The sequence below is a fragment of the Thunnus thynnus genome, chromosome 11 (genome assembly GCF_963924715.1).
Source record: "Thunnus thynnus chromosome 11, fThuThy2.1, whole genome shotgun sequence".
Classification (NCBI taxonomy): Eukaryota; Metazoa; Chordata; class Actinopteri; order Scombriformes; family Scombridae; genus Thunnus; species Thunnus thynnus.
Window position 1 is genome coordinate 20,011,988 of NC_089527.1, and position 20,696 is coordinate 20,032,683.

A 20,696-nucleotide genomic window follows, 5' to 3' on the forward strand; every position below is an offset into this window, starting at 1 on the left:
CCTGCTAGTGTTTATTACAGCGTGTTAATATATATTTTAGGGTACGTCTTATGTTAGTAAAAGATTTCTTTAATTTTTACACGCTGGATACTGATGAAACGCACCATTTTGAATGTACAGCACATTATTAAAGCCTAATACAGCTCAAAAAACATACTTAATATTGTTTTATCAGCTGAGTACTGAATTACTTTTCTTAATTGTATGAGAATTTATTTTTAACATGACATGTTTGAGGACTTGACTACAGTAAATTATGGATTAGTTCCCCAGGTGTAAAACTTGTGAGTAGCCTGTTTGGATTTCTGTTATTTCAGTTTGATAATAATATTCATAAGAGGCCTAACAGGGAGTCTCTGTCTCTTTGGGGTATAATTTAACCCAAATATAGGTAACATCACTATATAGGATAACGAGGATAACATATACAGTACAAACAAAAAAATATATAACTTGTCATGCAGAGTCTATATAACATATAACTATTTTCTCATTTGCTATATTACAAATGCTTTATGCTAATGTCTTCTTGTCACCTACATTAAATGTGCAAGCCCAGTTGATGGCAAAAGGAAAAGTTACCATTTCAATACTTTTCTTAAAATTGGGTTTTGATAAGGTCAAAATAAAAAATAAAAAAATGATGGAATAAATTGGTTGCTTTTGCCATTTTTAATATTATTCTTAGCCAATGTCAACAAAATATAAGGGTTAACTTTTCATCAGATTGTTAAAGCCCATATACACCAACCTGAGGGTGTCTGTTGTATCTGAGTGGGATTGAAAACAGAAGGAAACAGACTCTAAAGCTCCCACTGCTGTCTGAAGGAACTCACTGCATTACTACCCACTGCTTTATAGTCATATTCAGTATTAAAAGGAGGAGCATTATTTTACAAGTCATGTTCAGACATCACAAAGGCTGGTTTGAAAATATACAATCTGAAAATTGTATATACGAGCACAAATATGTGAACTTGCCATAAAGTTGAAGGGAGAAAAACTGTAAGCACAGATGTTGTGGCACAATTGAATTTTTTGACAAGATCAGACTTTTTCAAAAGATCCCATAGCTGCTAGGCTAGGTAGTCACTGAAATCATTAAGTTAATAACCCAAAACATGAGGCATAGGATTACTCTATGAATCCATCAATAAATTAGAATAATGTCAGTGAGCAGCCTTAAAAAAATGTTCTTTAAACTGACGTGACATTTTTTGTTCCATTTCCAAATGACCGCTGGCAGAGATTGCTGGCTCTGGTATTAATTCTCAGGTTTTCAAGGAAAAATATATCTATCATAAGTAGAAATAATGAAGTTGAAGAGCTGATGCCCTGAGGAGGAGTCACAAAGAATTATATCTTTCTATAACACAGGACACAGGCAAAAGATAAGTACCTGTCAGTTGGCATACTCTCTGGTACATGTGCCTATCAATGAAAGAGATTATTTTCCCCAGTTATTACAACAAAGATCTGGGGGGCTCTAAGATTGCACCTTTAATGAGAAGGAATGATTTCCTCCTGCACACTCACAACCACACTTGAAGTGAGTGAGCTATAATGCCATCAATTTTCCCTCTCTCTCGATTTTACAAGAACTTATTAAAATGAAATATTGCCAGCATTAATTCACAGAGATTATTTATTACATTTTAACAGGATTATGGTGTGCGAAGCTTGATTTGGGATTCACACTCTGCATTGTAATATCGTGGTTTAGCAGTCAAATTCTGCAGACTTGTTGTAATTAACGGTGGCAAAATAGATCATTGCCGAATGATATGTCACTCCATAACTAATCTTTGTGTACTGAAATGTTGAAATCCTGAAGAATGCGTTCAGTGGATGGAAACCTGGATTTTGTCTGTATCGGCGGAAGATGGCTTGTCATTCTGCTTGCAGTATTTTTCCTCTTACAGAGACACAGTCCACACTGTAAAAATGGGATTTCTGAATAGCTGTTTATGTTATTGATTTTTAAGGTGTCAGGTGCAGTGCTGGTTTGATAAAGCTGACACTTGTCTCATGTGTGTAGCTGTTTTTTTTTTCAGTTTCGCAGCCATGGTGTAATGCACTGGAACAACCATATAGATGCCTTAGTGATGACAATATAGAGAAGCGTATGCACCTCAATGACAGCAAAGCAATAATTCTCACGGGCACCTTATTATATTTAGCAGAAAATCCAACATGTGCAAAACGCGTCTTTACTCTCAAAACATGGCTGGTTCATGAAATGTGGCATTAGTTATACTGATGAACGAGCATGACTTCATACCTTAATTGGGAGGTAATGTGAGGGTCCTCAGAACAAATCTATTATGAATGGTCCTACCAGACATCACATACAGGGGTCCTTCAGACATTCCATACTCTTTAGCCACATCATCACGCTGTGCCTAGTCATATTGTGTTGTGGAAAATTTCCATGTTCTTTATTACCACAAAAGGATTACATTGAAGGTAATGGCTTTTGAACACAGTATTTATACTTGCTTTGTTTGCTTGTGTACAGAAAGAAGAGGGATCTATAAAAGGATGTGAAACAGGGAGACAATCAAAAGTTTGGCCTTCACTCTCAATGTGTTGCAAACAAAAATATTACAAGGCTATGAGCTGCTGCAGTACCTGCAGACACAGAAACATCTCTGTCTCTGTCTTTTGAGCCACCTCTCTAAATTGTATTCTTTATTATTACACATGTAATATACTTGTTTTTATTCAGCCTCTTCTTCTTTACAGTAAAAAAGCACTCTGTAAGTTATCAATAGCAATTAAAAGCATGATACAAATAAAGAATAGAAGCATATTATGTTGAACTTTTTAGTGCTGCTACAGAAGATACAGATCCATGAAATACCTGGAACTTTCAGCAGGTTAATTCAAGCACACTGAAGTTGTTTGTATGAAAGATAAAATGGGTCGAGTGTAACAGTGCCCTTTGACAGCCCTTTTCAAAACAGAATGAAACCTGGGAATAGCACCATAGATGTATTTTTTTCCTCAAAGAGATAGCACCCATACAAACTGTTACAGGAGACACAAATGAACTTGAATGTCTAAAAGCAAATCCCTACACTTTGACATTAGTGCAGACAGGTGTAAAAATATACATCGCTAACACAGAGCAATAATAAGAGATTTATGTATGTAGGGCGCAAAAGAAACGCCGAGCCGATGCCTGGTGCTGTCAGGATCATTTTCCTGTTGCGTCATTCACCATGCCAGTGCACAGTGAAGCCAAATATGGCAGAATCCTCTATTTCTCATACCACGTGCATCATGATCTCTTGTCAGGCAAACAGATGTCTGAGCGCCATGAATTGTTGGATGTTTGTATGTGTATGTAAGAAATGAGTAAACAAGTTGAAATATTTCCTCCTTAATTTGATGCACAATGCATCTTGACAGCTAATTCAATTCATGCAGATTCAAGATCCGTGTGTCACATGTCAGGTCTTTTATTCTGCTCAGATAAATCAGTTAGTTTAGTAGCAGGGAACTAATAACACCATATTGCCACCCAACGCAATGAATCAGGTGTTTCTATTTGTCCTGTAATATTATCACCTCATTCTGACCCTATCTAACCTTTTACCTGTACAGTCAATGCACTCAAAGGTGATAAAAGACCATGAGTGAATGGAGTGTGTGTAATGTTGCAGCCAGCAGCGATTACAGAGGTAACATGAATACTTGGAAGCGATACTGAGACAGGGCTTTTTGTGCCTCCTAAATTGCTGGACAGCTCCAGGGCTGACATTTAAAACATAACATCACCAAACAAAAACACATTAAAAGAGAAAAGCTGAGCAGGGGGCTCAAAGCAAAACCTGAAATTCAAGTTTTGGCGACGGCAACTGACCCAAATTTCCTGCCCCTTCTTCTCCTTAACATGCTTCTGCAAGCCTGGGCCCTGGGGTGACGTATCCCTTACACAGGGATTGCCAGTGCATTTACATAGCATGGTTAATGAGAGATCAACACCAGGAAAGCGCCTTGAATATAAAGCTTTCTTGTAAAAATAATGAGCGAGTGATTGATCCATACTCAAACAAGCCGGTTTGCTGAGTTAATACCAAAGGCAGATTATAGCCAGTGCCAAAAGTGCCCTGGCGTGCGACGCCTTTTGCTTAGAGGGTCCCCAAACTTGTCATCACATTAGCACATGGTCAAGGAGTACATCCTACCACTCTCATAATCTGCTTTCCTGCACAATTAGCCTTCTATAATAAGGCAGCTGCTTGACAGCCGGCAGGGAGAAAAGAGGAAAATCACTGAGTTTCACATAAGATGGATGGATCATTTACTGCCACTGAAATATAGACTCTGAGGTTATTCTCGCTCCGACTCATCACCTACTACTGGTCCTCACATTAGGTCTGAACGTTATGACAACATGGAGGCTTGCTCTTCTTTATTGTGCCAAGCATCTATTGCACTTTGATGAAGCCAGACAAAAGAGGGTAAGGGAGGGGGGAGAGAGAGATAGAGAGAAAGAGAGAGAGAGAGAGAGAGAGAGAGAGAGAGAGACAGAGAGAGAGAGAGAGAGAGCACCCATGGCCAGAGTAGATGTGTTTTAGCGCCGAAAATCTGAGAAAATCAGATGTTGGAGAGGGTAGTATGGCAGGGGATGGCAAGTTTTCTGAATAAAATAATAGATAATTTCATTCTGACAAAGGCGAGGAAACTATGGGCAAGAGAACAAAATAGCAGGAAGGGATGGAGAAGGGAAGGGGTTTGAAAAGAATAAGAAGAATTCAGTGCTGCTTCTTGCAAGGGAAAAGAAAAAAAAACATTGATGACACCCGGTTCCATTCTTCCGCTCTCCCCTTTCTCTGCTCCTCGCCTCGCAGCACGGCGGGCTAAGCTGGGAGCTGTAATGTCATTAAATTGCAAATGCTTTTTTTTCATTTCCGACACACACTGTTTACTTATCTGGCAAAAACATATGTTGGAAGGAATCCGTTAAATTCTGCCCATTGCCTTGGGTGAAAGTGCAATAGAAACGGGCCCACTGAGCTCCTTCTGTCGTCTCCTTTTAGCACTTTGCCTTATCTACAAGGCTGCTTAGCAGCAAACTGGCGAGTTCAATGAAAAATGAAGATACAGTGCAAGATTAGGGAAGAACAGTGAGGGGAGAAATGCTTGGAGAGAGGGTCATCCCATTGCAAATGATTTCACTCCTCTCCATCTGCATAAATGACTATTTTTAAGGCATCTCCAGCGTCTGTATATTTTTCTCACTCTGCCACACATTTAATTTCACGCCCCGTGTTCTGAATATGCTTAAATGCATATCTCTGATGCACCTTTAAGCCAGAGGAAAGAGGATGGGGGGTAGTGGGGAGGGTACGAAAGCAAAATTAAAGATAAAATGGTGTGATTTGCACTACAAGTCTATTACTTTATGGCATTTACATATAGTTTACCTCTGCAATTCCAAGATTTTTTTTCTACCACCTTCCTATCAGTATTTGGGGTTGTATAAATATGTATAAATCTTTGTTGAGAAAAAATAGAATTCCTAGCACTGCACTGGAAAGTTTGAAGGGTGCACTTTCTTGCTTCAACTTCTTCTCTTGCTCCCATGAGACTGTCAGTATATCTGCTGGGGGTGTTCTCTCCCCAGCTTGCCCCAACAAAGGCCCAGGCTTCAAGCACTTTGTGCCCCATGATCCCCAGATACCCCTCCCCTCAGTGGAACGAGCGGGGAGAGGTATCCCGGGTCAAGGCTTGGCCATAGCTTTAGAGGAAGGGCCTGGCAAAGCTTGATGCAAGTGAGGAGAGGCATCCCTGTCAAACAAGTGGGTGAACAGCTCTGTGAAAACATAACATTGACTCCACGTGTGTCATGTAGATTGTCGTAGACAATATTTACGGGGGACCCCAGACTCCCACGCAGGTCTCTCACAGTGACATGATGAATAGCGCCTACGTATCTGCTACTGCCATGCTATCAGGTGGATGTGTTGTTCTACAGTGGCGAGGAAGTTTGAGCTGCGAGTGGAAAGCCCGCCCCTAACAGCAGAGAAGAAGAAGGCTGTGGATTGGCCTGGGAATGAAAAGGAGAGAGAGAGACTATTCAGAGCACGATTCCTTTCCCTCATTGTCTGCCCGCTTAGATTTGAATACGCTCACTCAAAGCGGACGAGAAAAATGCTTCAGCCCCTCGCATTGTTGGCTTTCTCTCTCTTCTTTTCTATTTGCAATTAAATGCATTTCAAATGGAACAACTGTACAGAAAGCATTTCTGATAAGAAGGAATTCCATTGCCTTTAACCTCCTTTGTAATGGCTTTGCAATTTTTGAGCACTCTTATTATGAGAGTTGCACAATCAAAACATATCTTTGAATAGAAAATGCCATACAACTTAAGTATTGCTTCATTGAAAATTAAATTGCATTTAAAAATCATTTTTTAGTCCTCTGTATTCCTTCCCTTTTTTAAGCCACTCTTAGTGTTTCTGTTTTGTTGCTTTGTATGTAACATTGTGCCTTGACAGGACCCTTGTGTCCTGAGCAGTATCATACACACTGGTCCTACGCATGGGATGAGATCAGTCAATTAGAATTAATGTCATCTGGTCATTTACGGCTAAACACCCTCCATATGCATTGTGTTTGCTTTGTGTGCAAAGCATCAACTGCAAAACCAATCTCATCCTCCAGACATGAATTTTTGAAGGATTTGAACGCTGTAAATAACTCCAAACCCTCTCTTACGAGGTTTACCCCTGGAGCACTTTGTAACTTATCAGGGCTGCCTTGTGCCTCCTCTAATGCTTGCATTATGCTCAAATGTAAATCGGTAAGCTGCCAGAGAGGTGGGCGGGAATCGCTGAAGAAAGAATCACTGAAGGGTCTAGCCAATATTCTGATTGGGGCATAGCGGAATAAACAGTATAGTTTTGTTTTTTAGAAGCCGGCTGAACAAAAATATATCACACTACTCTGTTATATTCTCAAACAATTGTTCTTTAGTGTTGCACATTTTCAGTGATTTTAGCTTAAGTATAAAAAGTGAAACGCCTGCATTCAAAATTCTGTTACATACAACAAAGTTTCAAGGTTTATAGGTTTTCATTTTCAAAATGCCAACACTTATCCTTGTAAAATGAAACTCTAATATATTCTGAGTGAATGATGCCCAAGGGTCTGTTTTGTATTTCTAATTTCCATCTCTAATGGTACAAGAGACTGATTAGTAATTAGGACAGACCCATTTAAATGCATGTAATGAGCATTATAGGTTTCCCATATACTGTGCACTTCATACTGATGAAAATGGATAGCATCTTCATCAATTTGAACGCATGTTGACCTTTAATGGCAATTAATCTACAACACAGTTTTTCATGCTGTTTGTCCTTGAATTGGCTTTATAGTGTAATGAGTATATCATCGGAATCTCCCAAATAATTGACTTCAAGCATGTTTTGCGGCATAACTATTAATCTTATTTTCCAGTGAATAATTTGATCAGTTTGCCAGAGAAGTGGCTTATACAGACTACAAACTAGTGAAGAGGTATATGTGGCCCCTAGATATTAATTTGGAGATGGATAGGAGTCTTAAAGAGGATTAAAACTCTATACAGGCTACTCATTTCACATGACTGCATACCACCCAGTCCACTGTATATACTGTCAGTCACTGCTTGGCATGGTTGAGATTTGAAATGGTGACAGTTAAAGTACAAAGATGTCCAATCCTAGACTATTTCATGGCATATTTGGTAGCGCATCCTGAAGGAAATGCAAACTGTTAGGGCCAGTCATTCCAGCCAGCCAGGGCCACCAGAAACAGCAACACTGCCCCCCTCCTATTGTCTACAGATACTGCATCTCCCTCTCTGTATCATTAGGTATCAACAGTATCATTCTTTCCCTCACACTTATATATACCGTCATATTGAATATAAAGGAGAGATACCACCAGAACTACTGGTAATGTTTGCATTGCGCCTTTTAGAAGGCATGCTTTTTGATTAAGTTGTGTATAACATTCACAACAAAGACAAAATGTAATGCTTAAAAATTGCCACAACTAGAAATGTCAGCGTCTTATCAGGAAAAACATTAAAATATTTAAATGAGACAAAAGTGAGATTAATCAAACAAGATGGATATGACATTTTCAAACCATAATTTTCAGTAATAGAGAGGTATGTGGATTTGGAGAAGTTCTCAAGAATTAGCATAACGGGATGTATTTAAAGAGTTTTAATAAACCAAATATAGAAATTATTACATACATTGTTTGTTAGTGTGTTAATTATTCAGTTGTGATAAAAGTAGTACGAGTAATTGTCTAAATTAGAGTTGATGTAAGACCTGTGTTATGTTTTTAAATTTATAATGTACTTCAGGGAGCTTATAATTTGAACATTTATAAGTATAATTTTTAATTTCATCTTATCTGTTGCTTTATAATAATTTAATTTGGATAGGTTCCATGCAAACAACTGAATCACAACAAGGTTTATGTAACCTGTGGTCCATTCTCCTTTTTTTTTTTTTTTTTTTTTAGTTTAGTTTGTGTGCATTTGCACAGGTGTAGGGGATGAACAAAGGAATATAAGACGAAGCTAAAATTCATTCAAAAAAATTATGATTTCTTTAGGTCTAACAGTCTGTGTAAGTGCAGAAGCACACACACGCAGACCCTGTGACCTCTAACCTAAAGGCATGAAGGATGTGAGGAAAAGACATTGAACAGAACTAAAAATCCTGCCTTATATAGACGTTAGGTTGGAATTAACAACTTTGTTTTTCTTTTCAAATACAAACAGAATGCGCTAACCTGGATGAACCACCCTCCACACACACTATCTCTGAAATCATACATTTTGGAAGAAGTCCACATTCCTTTGAGAGTTTGTTCCTATCATCCTCTCCTCTTTTTATTCACAATGAGTACCTAGGATAGTCAAAATGCTACTAAAATGAATAATATCATGTATTTTGATCAAGTGGCAATCTCCGGGCTGAAAAATGAAGCCAACATGGAAGTACTAAGAAGTTCCTTGAATGGCCACTTGAGGCTGGCTCCAAAAGTGAGTCAATCCCCATAGACCCCCATGTTAAAATGCCCAACTTTACAGCAGAAATAAACATTCATACAGCCTGGTACAAAAAACGGTTTTGGTAACTATAATTAATTTCCTTGTTCATGACAACTGTACAGGGGGTGAATTTTTATATAACTCACTTGTTTAAATTTTATTAAGGTTTGAAGTTATGCTTAATTGAGGGCGTGGCCGCCTTCAGAGACAGGTGGGTGCCGTCACAGGCAAGTCGCTACCACGTGACAACGTTGGTTAGGTAATGTAACCATGGCATAACCCCAGATCTTGTAATACATCCATGCCCTAGATTCAGGGTACAGCTGAAGCCATAGCTGTCACTATTTCTGTGTGTTTTCAGCTCATGAAAGTTGACTGTAACATTTAAGTTACCAAAAAAGTCTTGTTCAGCATTTGATTGTACTAAAAGACCCTCTAAGGAGTCAGATGTTCAGTTATTTATTTGGTAAGTGCATTTTGTTTTAATGGTTTTAAGCCTGTTTTTTGCTAATGAAAATTAGCGTTAGCATTATCACAATTAAATACACCATGCTAACCAAGCTAGCAGCTAGTGTTAGGGTCAGCCCCAACCTCTCATTCATATATGGTCACTTCTGGCTCCAAAAATTCAAGATGGCCATGGTCAAAATGCAAAGGGCTTCAAAGTGGGAGTCTACAAACCAATGGGTGACGTCACAATGGCTATGTCCATTATTTTTTAGTCTATGATTTTGACTTGTCTATCCAATGTTAACCTTTATTTTGTTTCAGAACAATTTAATTATTTTGACATAATAGGAAATTCAAACTCAAAATTTGCTAATTTACATGGTATCATGTGAGTGTATTTGATATTAACCAGTCTAAGTGTATTATTTAGCTATGGTTTGAGTGCTAAGATCATGTAGACCTTTCTTGATAGTTCTTACATATTAGAGAATGAAGTTAGTGATTTTATTCTTTATTTATTTGGTTAATCAGTATAGCAATTTCTGTGTGTTCCCACTGGTTTTCATTATGTGTCGGCATTGACAACAGAAATGAGTGAGTGTCCAGTTTGCAAGTGTGTAGCTTTAAAATGATTCCCCTTCAAGTTGAAGGCCAGTTTTCTTTTCACACAAAGAAATCAGGGGTGTTCACCCAAACAAGCGCCAAGGATCCTATTTCTTCCAAAACACGTAAAAAACACATGTCCTAGACTATAAGAAGTTTTTACAGCTGTTTGTTTGTGGCTTTTTGCTGCTTGCTGGCCATTGCCGCTGCTTCCTCCCTTTTGGCCTTGCTAGCCATGATGGCCCATCATGGTGTTTAGGGATTGTTCCTCTTTATTCTGGCTGAGAGCTCCAGAAAAGAAACTTTCAACTAAGAAGATTAAAAAGATGCCTAAAGCCACGGACCAAGTACCATTAGCCATTGCATGCCGTTTCCCATATGAATCATCTATTAAATTTGTAATCTCCTGTTTTTATTGTGTAGTCAAACGTTTTGTTTTTTTTTATAGACTTTTTAGTAGTTAGAGCTCCAGCTTCAACTCTCCAGCCTGCCATTGAATGCACCAAGACTGGAACACACACCCCTGCTGTGTGTTTGCTGTGTGTCCAGCTCATCTGAGACTGTCCAGCGTTGGATTCGCTCTCCTGGGAAGAGCTGGACCAAAGTGCTTCACTGAACCTGCAGAGGTTCTCATCTGGTTGTCACCTTGGCGACCTGAGGATCAACGAGTCTGCTTCATCATGCCTGGCACTCTTTGGGAAGTTCGCCTCATCATCAGCCCCTCATCAAACAGTAGGAACTAACCATCTTGAGAGTTGATGCAAAGAGCTAATTCTAAATGATTTTTTAAAATTCATTCATTCATTCATTCATTCATTCATGTATGCATTCATTAATTCTATTTGTATATATGTGTATATGTGCATTTATTCCCTATTCATCCCTATTCCTTGTTAGTTCAATAAATATCTTGATTTATTGTCAAGTGGTTGTGTTTGTGTTTACAGCAGAGATGAGGATCCCTGTATTCAGAGTTCACAACTTTCAGATATAAGACTGATTCATTTGATGTAATTATTTTTCCTCCTAATTAATTAATTTTATGAGTGCATAATATTTATTTTCAAGTGTAGTAACCCCTACACGGGAGTATAAATACTTTAAATTCGTTATGTGCTCATTTAAAAATCTAGTATGAATATGGAGGAGAAACCCCCCAAACCCAGTAGGGTTTGTCGAGTGGCTCCTCACATTACACATCATTAATAAATAACAAACAAGCAAAAACATTTGAATCAGTTGCTTTTCACAGTGAGCTCAGTTCTCCATACCTCTAAATGTAACTGAAGTGGCCTCAATTAGAAACTGAAAAGACCTTCTATTACTTAGACAACACATATTCCTGGAAACATATGCAGAGTGGGTTAGGTGTTCAGTGCAATATTCACAAAGCTTTCAAGAAAATGGATGCATTTCTTCATCCACATGGTAACAAGTAGATAATTTCACAAATGAATAACCACCTCCATTTGCAACACTCATTGAAAGACTATTAACAGAATTGTTTAATTTGTCCTTTACTTCAAAGATGCATTATGGACTATTGTGTATGTCCTTAAGTTGAAACTGAGAAGGGGAAGTCCATATGAAAAGACAAATGACAGTGAATAGATGCTGTGAGTTTTAGCTGAGTGATATGCAAATCAAAATGAATTCCAACCACTTCTCATTTGTTTTGTATCATAAATAAATTTCCATCTTGTCAAAATTTTCTTGTATAATAAAGCAGAAACATGTGTGACAGTGATCCCATATGAAAGGTATTATTTTATGAAACTGATCAGCAGAGGGGATCCAGATAATAGATTTTAATTATCAAGCCCCTTCCTTTTTTTATTAAAATAGCCTATTTTTCCCTCTCACAGTTATGTCTTGCATGTCATTATACATATACCTTATTTCTCCATGGCTCTCTGGCACCATCCTGTGTTTCAGTAGGAATAATGGACTCTGTTATTTAAACATGTTTTAGATGTCAGTTGTGGGCAGAATAAATTTCCAGTAGCCAGTTAGCCAAAATGTCTTAAAGAAAAATAATTATTTTGTTGAGAGAATTTCACATTATGCTGATATATATGGAGCTGCTTTTCAGCAGGTAGCTTCACATAGGGTCCATAAGATGATCTGCTACTGTAGTTCTACTGTAGGGTTATTGATTTTTGTCTAATGTTCTCATTTTGAACATATTACTAAAATGCAAAACTGCGAAAAAAAAGAAAAGAAAAAAGCAATTTAATCTTAAAATGTATGGAAGTGTAAATGTGCAAAGTTGAATATAAAAGAAACAAAAACAGTGATTTCTTTAAAAATCATGTCCAAATTGCATATTTTTTTAATATTTATAATCCAGACATGCTCGCATATACATATAAGTGTACAGTGTAGCCCACACTTACAGTAAATGTATTTTAGCATGTATTTTAGTAGGTGTTAGCATGCACCTGTGTGAATTCATATTGGAGGTAATTATTCATGTCTGTGCACATTTACTTGTATTTTTTTTTTTTATTTCCCTATTTAGTTTGTGATACCTGTTAAGTCTATTTTTCATTTGAAAGTATTTGATGTTATCTTGTTGTTGATTTGATTTTAAAACTGTGTACTGATTTGAAATGGATTACAATTTTAGCGGGCAAAAGATCAAATTTTCACTCACATGACAAACCATGACTGTGATGAACAACAATTGAATCATTCATCAGAGTCATATTCACCCTCGTCGTTAATTTTCCTCACACTTGCTCACAGACTTGTTTGCTGAAATAAATGTGAAGAGACGTTCCATTTGCAGGAATTCTCCTCACTAATCAAGTGCAGTGAACCTCACAGGGCCTGTTGTGTAAAGGACTCAGTGGTCACACATGAGTTTTCTCATGGGGCCGTGTTTATGTCTACTCTGTGCACAGATTCTCACGTTTATCTCTCACGTTACATCTTTAGAGGTATTTTTTTACATGGACACTAAATTTAAAATTTGTCACTGACTTTTCTTAAGAAGACATCTTGATGCATCTTGGTGTAAGCAGGTTGCCAAGGTTAAAAAATAATTATTGAGAATTTGAGAGTAAATTCACTTTGGAAAGAAAATTCCAGATGTTTCTTTATAGCTTACCTCAATTATGATAAGCCAAGCCTGTCAATATATAGCTTTCATAACAACAGTGATGAGTTAAAAACATTCTCGTTGGTGTGGTAGAATACAGACTCCCCATAACTCTAAATCCTACATGTACTTAAACTTTCAGCAGTCACATGCCAGTTCACTGGAATGCATCAGGAGTGTGGGTCAAAGAGGCAAATCTAAGCTTCAGGGGGTTCATTGGTTATAAAGCCTCTTTGATAGGTATGGAGTCTGCTTCTGAACAAAGGCTGCTTAAAGAAAAACTGTAAAGAAGCTGCAAAGTATTATTTCTAGAGGGAAGTGAGGAACAAACCATTCCCATATGATCAACCAATACCATCATCAGCGGTGACTTCTGGCAAAAACACAAGTAATGATCACGTTCTTAGTCACAAGTGCAACCTCACGGATACTCAAGTGAGTATGTGTGGGTTGTGATGGATTTGACCATAATGAGAGTGTTAAAGACATAATAAGTAGAATTTATATTTTCTACCTTTGACCATGTCACTCCAGTTAAAGTCAAGTTTAACTTTATTCAATGAATCAATCAATCAAACTTTGTATAGTGCCCTCCATGCAGATTAGTGCAATTCAAAGTGTTTCACAGCTGACAGACAAGCTGATTATAAAACAGAACAAATGTAAACAGTAAAACAATCTGAGACCAATGCACACAAGAAATAAAAATTATGAAAATGTAACAAAAAAACCTATAAATTAGATTTAAAAAAATAAAAACTAGATAAAACAGAAAAAAATAATGACAAATAAAATCAATAAAAACCGGTAAAAATGTTTTTTAATTTAAAAAAAGGAAATTAACTGGGTTGCGAGTGCCAAAATACATGATTAAACAACATACACATAGATAATAATACAAGATAATCCATAAACAGTTTGACACTGCACATCTCAGTGTCATATGTGTTGCTGTAGTGTTCAATGAGACATTTGGTCACATGAAATCCGGTCATGTTGCCTCAGCATCATTCACTCTTTGACGCAGTTAGAATCAGTATTCCACCAGTCATTCACAGAGTAGGGCTCTTCTGCCTTGAGGGCGTTTTCATGGTTCATTCTTTCAGAGAAGCCCTCTGTTCTTAAAGGACCATGCCAGTGTCTTAAGCCTGTTCTATTCGATTTAAAACAAATTGCATATTCTTTACATACCTGCTAACCATCTCTTAAGACACATCAAGTTAGTATGCTTGCACTGTCATGTAGGTGTCAATGTAGACTGAGCTACATATTTCAAATAATTAAAAAATTCAATATTTTTGTGAATTACATCGTCATATACCAGTATAAATAGTGTGTGAAGAATACAAGATTCACAGTTCTTCTATAATACAACTTCAAGTCCTGTAATTTCAACATTTGTTCTTTTCTCACTTGCACAGCATAGGCTGGCAGCTGAGACCTTTCTGATGAGGGGAAACAGTGTGAAAAGTCTGATTAATGTCACAAAAAAAAAAGCTGAGAACTGAATGGCTACAAAAACAAACTCCACAAACTTTAACTTCTGTCTGGATTTAGGTGATTAGTCCCCCATGATTTACACAAGAGATCTAGGGGCACTAGCAGAAAAGCAGATTTTTTCATTTGTTAGAATGACACAACAAATCAAATAAAGTGTTAAGACGATGTTTCTATTTCAATTCAATTTTAATCCGAATTTTTATTAATTGTACTTGTTCACACACAAATGCATACTCAATTTTTTATTTGACCAAATATCTCTCCAGGTTCTCATCTGTTCTGTTTGAGGCAAAACAGATGTGTTTGTCTATTTTGTTCTCTTCTTTCCTGAATCACTTAAAGTAATAAATGAGAAATATTTTTGTCTTTTTGCACAAAGTGGCTATGCAAAACTTGATGGCCCCTCAGGCAGTTTCTTGGTATTCATTCAGATCTTCCAGTTCACAGCCCTGCTGTCAGGTGATCATCACAAGACCGATGGGTTAATCCTCCCATGCTATACAAAAGCAAGAACAGAAATGAGTGGTTTTCTAACTGTGCATGCCACCAACTGGAACACAACATGATTTGGTTTTAAGTGTTGTTTCCACAGATGTTAAAACTATCACTGTATCTAATTTGAAGATACACAACGGGGGACCGTAGCAGAGTGAGATTCCACACATTTCTGGGGAAACTAATTGACCGAATTATAGCTGAAAGTTGATCTACAAACTGATTTGTTACAACTGACTGGAGGAAACAAACAGGTGAAATATGATGAACGCATTGGGTCTTGGCCTTTTTTGTTTACTTCTCTGGCCTGAAGCTGCAGAGTCTCAGTTTCCTCGAGTGTGTTGCACCGTGGAGGGGATCCAGTCCAAGCAATGCTGCCCTGCTCTGGGCTCTGATCCTGGAAATGTGTGCGGCTCTCTGTCGGGGAGAGGAAGCTGCTCCGCTGTTCGAGTCGACAGCAAACCCTGGGGAGGACCTTACAGGCTGAGAAATGTTGATGACAGAGAGAGGTGGCCGACCAAATTCTTCAACCAGACTTGCAGGTGTATTGGTGAGTGGTGTGAACTTTTATTACGATGCTTTGTCAGTGAGCAGATGAAGGAGAGCTATATTCAGTCATGGCTCGTGTTGAACCTGGAATATCATCAACATGATTTGACACCTTTAGTTTGCCCTTTGTGTTGCAGGTAACTTTGCAGGATATGACTGTGGTCAATGTAAGTTCGGCTGGACCGGACCAAACTGTGACCAGAGGAGAGCCCCTGTGGTACGTAAGAACATCCACTCACTGACCCCCGAAGAGCTCCAGGAGTTCCTTAATGTTCTAGAACTGGCTAAGACCACCGTCCACCCAGACTACGTGATTGCCACCCAGCACTGGCTGGGACTCCTTGGACCAAATGGAACTGAGCCTCAGATTGCCAACATCTCCATCTACGACTTCTTTGTCTGGCAACACTACTACTCTGTCCGAGACACTCTTCTTGGTAAATGAGCTTGGTCACATTTCTTGATATAAAACCATGATAAGTTCATGGTTAGTTCATGAGGTTGACTCTGTTTATTAGGAATATAATAGGGATATAATAATAATAAAAATATAAGAAAATAGGAATATATTAACAGGAACATCACAATTTATTTAAATTAGCTCTGGTGATGTATGACCGATACTGATCATATGTATGAGCTATATTACCTTTTTTGTAGTGCTATTTAATATGGCTCCTGACATTTTTAAATACAGTGAGTTACATATGAGTTGGATCACTGATGTCTTTACTATTTCATTCAAGTTATTATCCTAATCCATAGTTGTTTTGCGTTTGACCTGTGGTTTGACCTTAAAATTCAAACTCAAAAATATCTAGTTTCTCAGATGATCATAATTGAAAATATGGACTAGTATTACTGAGTTTAAATCATTAGTGAAGTACTTTGAACAGTATCAGGAAATGTTATTATATATGTAAATATCAAGTTGTCGTTTAGTGTTAGTCTCCCTGTATAAAAAAAAATTAGTGTTTTGATTTTTGGTGACCCTTTTGTTGAAATTGTGGACTGAGTTTTAATGTTACCACTTTTACAAGACAAATTCATTTGCTTATTTATACATGGATAAATAGTCTCCATATTTCCTTTACATATAATAGCGTGTGTTATGCACATTATTGCCTTGTGAATCCTACATAAAAGTCAAACATGCAATTTCTCTGTAGGTCCCGGTCGTCCATTCAAAGCCATTGATTTCTCACACAAAGGACCAGCATTCATTACCTGGCACAGATATCACATTCTCAGCTTGGAGAGAGAGCTACAGGTATGTGTCAATTTCTGAAAAAATAAAATTTTTTGCATGACTGGATCAGGTCAATACAGTACTCTATGCACAGAGGTGTTTTTCTTTTTTTTTATTGTTGGGAAGATATGAGTAGGCTAGTAGGGAATTCATATTTCTTATTAAGGGTCATCATCTTCTAAATGTGTTATTATCTTGTTTATTATATTTGCTTTTGTCATTAATTTTACATGATAAATTGGTTATTGTTTAATATCAGGTACAATAGTCTCTGATATATTTTTTGTACAATTAATCCTTTTGGTTAAATGATCAATAACATTTTGGTGAATAAATTCTTAAAAGCACAAATACATCCCATTCACTCTGCCTTAACGAGCAGATAACCTAAAAGAAATAGAGAGTATTTGTGTCACATACCGAGAGAGAGTTTTTAATGCCACATGCTGTCCTTCTAAGAACACAATCTGGAAAAAAAACACAAGTAGTGGGCCAAAACATTAAAAAATGATTGGAAGAATGACAGATAATAGCTGACAATAGGGGAAGAGAGGGAGAAAATATATCAAGCAAATCACAGTTACAGTGGCAATCAGAACTGCTATTGGCCCTAAAATGTGGCCGCTCAAAATAAAAACTTCTGATACTAATGTCAACCAATATCATCCAATAAAAATGTGTCTGTTCCCTGCAGAGACTGTCTGGCAATGAGAACTTTGCAATCCCTTACTGGAACTTTGCCACGGGGCAGAGTGACTGTGACGTGTGCACCGACTCTATGCTGGGGGGCCGAAACCCTGACAACCCCTCCCTCATCAGTAACCAGTCCAGATTCTCCAGATGGGGGGTGGTGTGTAACAGGTCTGCACACACCACAGGAGGAGGGGAAAAGACTCAATAGTTATTGGTTGGATTATAGCGAAATAAACATTGTGGAGGCAAATTTATGTTTTGACTGGCACAAATCAGTTAACTGTTTTTTTCTTTCCAGTTTGGATGACTACAATCGCCTGGTGACTCTTTGCAATGGCACCAGTGAGGGTTTCATTCAGAGAGGGATAATGGAGGGAGCTAACACGTCTCTGCCCACCATGAATGACGTCAGAAGCTGTCTTGGAATCAGGGACTTTGACAGCCCTCCCTACTTCACCAACTCGTCCTTTAGTTTTAGGTACAGCTCTACTATTTGGCATCAATAATCAATTTGAATTCATACCTACTGTCTCACTCTGACTGAAGTGCTCCGCAATTCTCTGCATTCCACTTGAACCTAAAGGATAAGGCTGGCAATTTTCTATATTTTTCTTGTTGTCAAAAAAAGTCATGTGCAGAGCCAAACCAACAATTAATTGATCCTACTTACAAGTATTGTGTGTGTATCCAAAGCCTTATATCTCATTCCTGTGTACTGTAGACCTCTGCTGTCATCCAAAAACTATTAAAAACACCTCAATCAGCCTCACTGTTGCACTGGGTGACATGTTCCTGACATGTAAAAACGTCTCCAAAGACTAATAACAGTGATCACATTTTCAGTCTCCGGAGAGTAGTTCAGTGTAAGGCAGACACCACTGCGCCACTGTTAGTTTGGCTCTGCACATGACATTTGTCAACAAAAAAATATAGAAAATTGCCAGCCTTATCCTTCAGGTTTGAAGAGAGCCTGTCTGACTGAACTACTGTTTACAATTATTGTGCTTTGTAACTCACAGAAACGCTCTCGAAGGGTACGATAAACCAGATGGAGAACTGGATGAATCAGTCAATAACCTTCACAACCTCGTACACTCCATGCTCAATGGAACCAGCGCTTTGTCTCACTCTGCAGCCAACGACCCCATCTTTCTGGTCAGAATCTGATTTCACCGGTTTCTATGAAATGACACGGTAGGATTTGTTGACATAAAAATAACCACTGTGTGTTTCTGGTTGTTTGCCTTGCAGGTGCTCCATGCTTTCACCGATGCCATTTTTGACGAGTGGATGAAGAGGTTTGTTCCATCCAACGCCACTTTCCCAGATGAGATGGCCCCCATTGGTCACAACAGAGACTACAACATGGTTCCCTTCTTCCCTCCAATCACCAATGAGGAGATCTACATTACATCTGAGCAGCTGGGATATACCTACTCCATTGCCTTGGATGGTGAGCAAATGAGTTTATATAACCTTTGATCGAAAGCAGTGGTGGAATGTAACTAAGTACATGTACTCAGGTATTGTGCATAAGTAAAATTTTTAGTATTTCTATTTTATACCATTTCATACTTCAACTTCACTACATTTATTTTTCAGATATAGTTACTAGTTATTTTACAAATTAGGATTTTACAGACAACATATGATGAGCTTATAAAGAAGGTTTTGTTACAGAATAAACTACCCAACAATATACAAAGTAGTTAAAACCAGTTCCACCTCAACCAACTACAGTAGTAAAAGGTTACTCTTACATTAATGCATCAGTAATAAGTCAGTGATATAATATACTCTACATTGTTATGCATAGAGTACTTTTACTTTTCATTCTTTAAATATGTTTTGTGAATAATACTTACAAAGTTGTACCATTTTCAATATTGGACATTTGCTTGTAATAGAGTATTTTCAAACTGTGGTACATCAACTAAAGTAAAGGATCTGAAGACTTCATCCACCACAACTACAGAGGCACAAAGTAATCTCTGACATTTACTGAGCTCTAGACATTTTATTTTCCAACACGAGCACAGACTTCCTGCCCTCGCTGTTTTGCTAATGGCAGCCTATTATTGAGAAAAAAGTAATTTCTCTTCACTACAGATGTGAAAGCTGATATGAGCAGATACACATGAGGTAAAATGTTGTGAATGCACAACATCATGGTGCAAAATACTATAATTATCCTGCTTTTCTATGTTTGTGTTGGGAATACATACTTGCTAATTGCACTGTCCTCTATTCTTGGGCAATTCAGTGTTTTAAAATTGCCATAAGAGGGTTTAGGCACAAGTCACAAAGTATCATTTCATAGCTGAGTAATGTTGAGTCACTGATGCTGATTCACTGCTTCACATCCCTCTTTTTTATATGGGAGCAAAAACCTTTAACATTTTGTTTTAACACAAAGAATGAAATTTGCATAGTGTTTCTGCTGTGGAAAGGTTTCTATGAATATCTCTACTTCATCTTTACAGATGCAGATGGAGGGCCCACTGTGTTTGTGCTGGGCTCCACTCTTGGGGGAGTCTTCATCGGTCTCCTGGTGCTTCTCCTTATCTTTGTGCTCTACCTGCGTCAACGGAAAAACAGAGGCTTTGAACCTCTAATAAAAGCAGATTTCACAAATAGGAAGTATACAGAGGATGCGTAGATTTCGCAAGTTGTTTTGAAAAGCACCTCAGCACTCATACATGCCTAAGAGAGATTGAGCAGGCAATCTACAATGTTCTGTAGACTGTGAAACAAGACGAAAATATTAATCTTGTAGAAGAATGACACTGGTACTTTTTAGATATTAAATCAAACTCCATATTAAAATAGTGATGTGAATCATGTAATATTCATTAAAAAATATCGATTGAACCCTACTAAGTTGCAAGTGAAACCAATCAAAATGAATGTATACTTTAAGTGGTGTGGAAACAGACTTTTTAACAAACTTACCAAAACTTGACCTCATTTCCAGCACTTTCCTT

At 37.7% G+C, this 20,696-nt stretch overlaps 1 protein-coding gene across 1 annotated transcript; it reads left to right on the forward strand.

The window, feature by feature from the left end:
• The first annotated feature begins 15,114 nt into the window (after positions 1–15,114).
• Positions 15,115–20,662, forward strand: dct (dopachrome tautomerase). Its single transcript, XM_067603666.1, has 8 exons — positions 15,115–15,771; positions 15,908–16,207; positions 16,940–17,040; positions 17,714–17,880; positions 18,011–18,190; positions 18,732–18,867; positions 18,964–19,165; positions 20,196–20,662. Exons 1-8 carry the CDS (start codon positions 15,483–15,485, stop codon positions 20,369–20,371), a joined length of 1,551 nt encoding a protein of 516 aa, XP_067459767.1. The 5' UTR covers positions 15,115–15,482; the 3' UTR covers positions 20,372–20,662.
• The last annotated feature ends 34 nt before the right edge of the window (positions 20,663–20,696 follow it).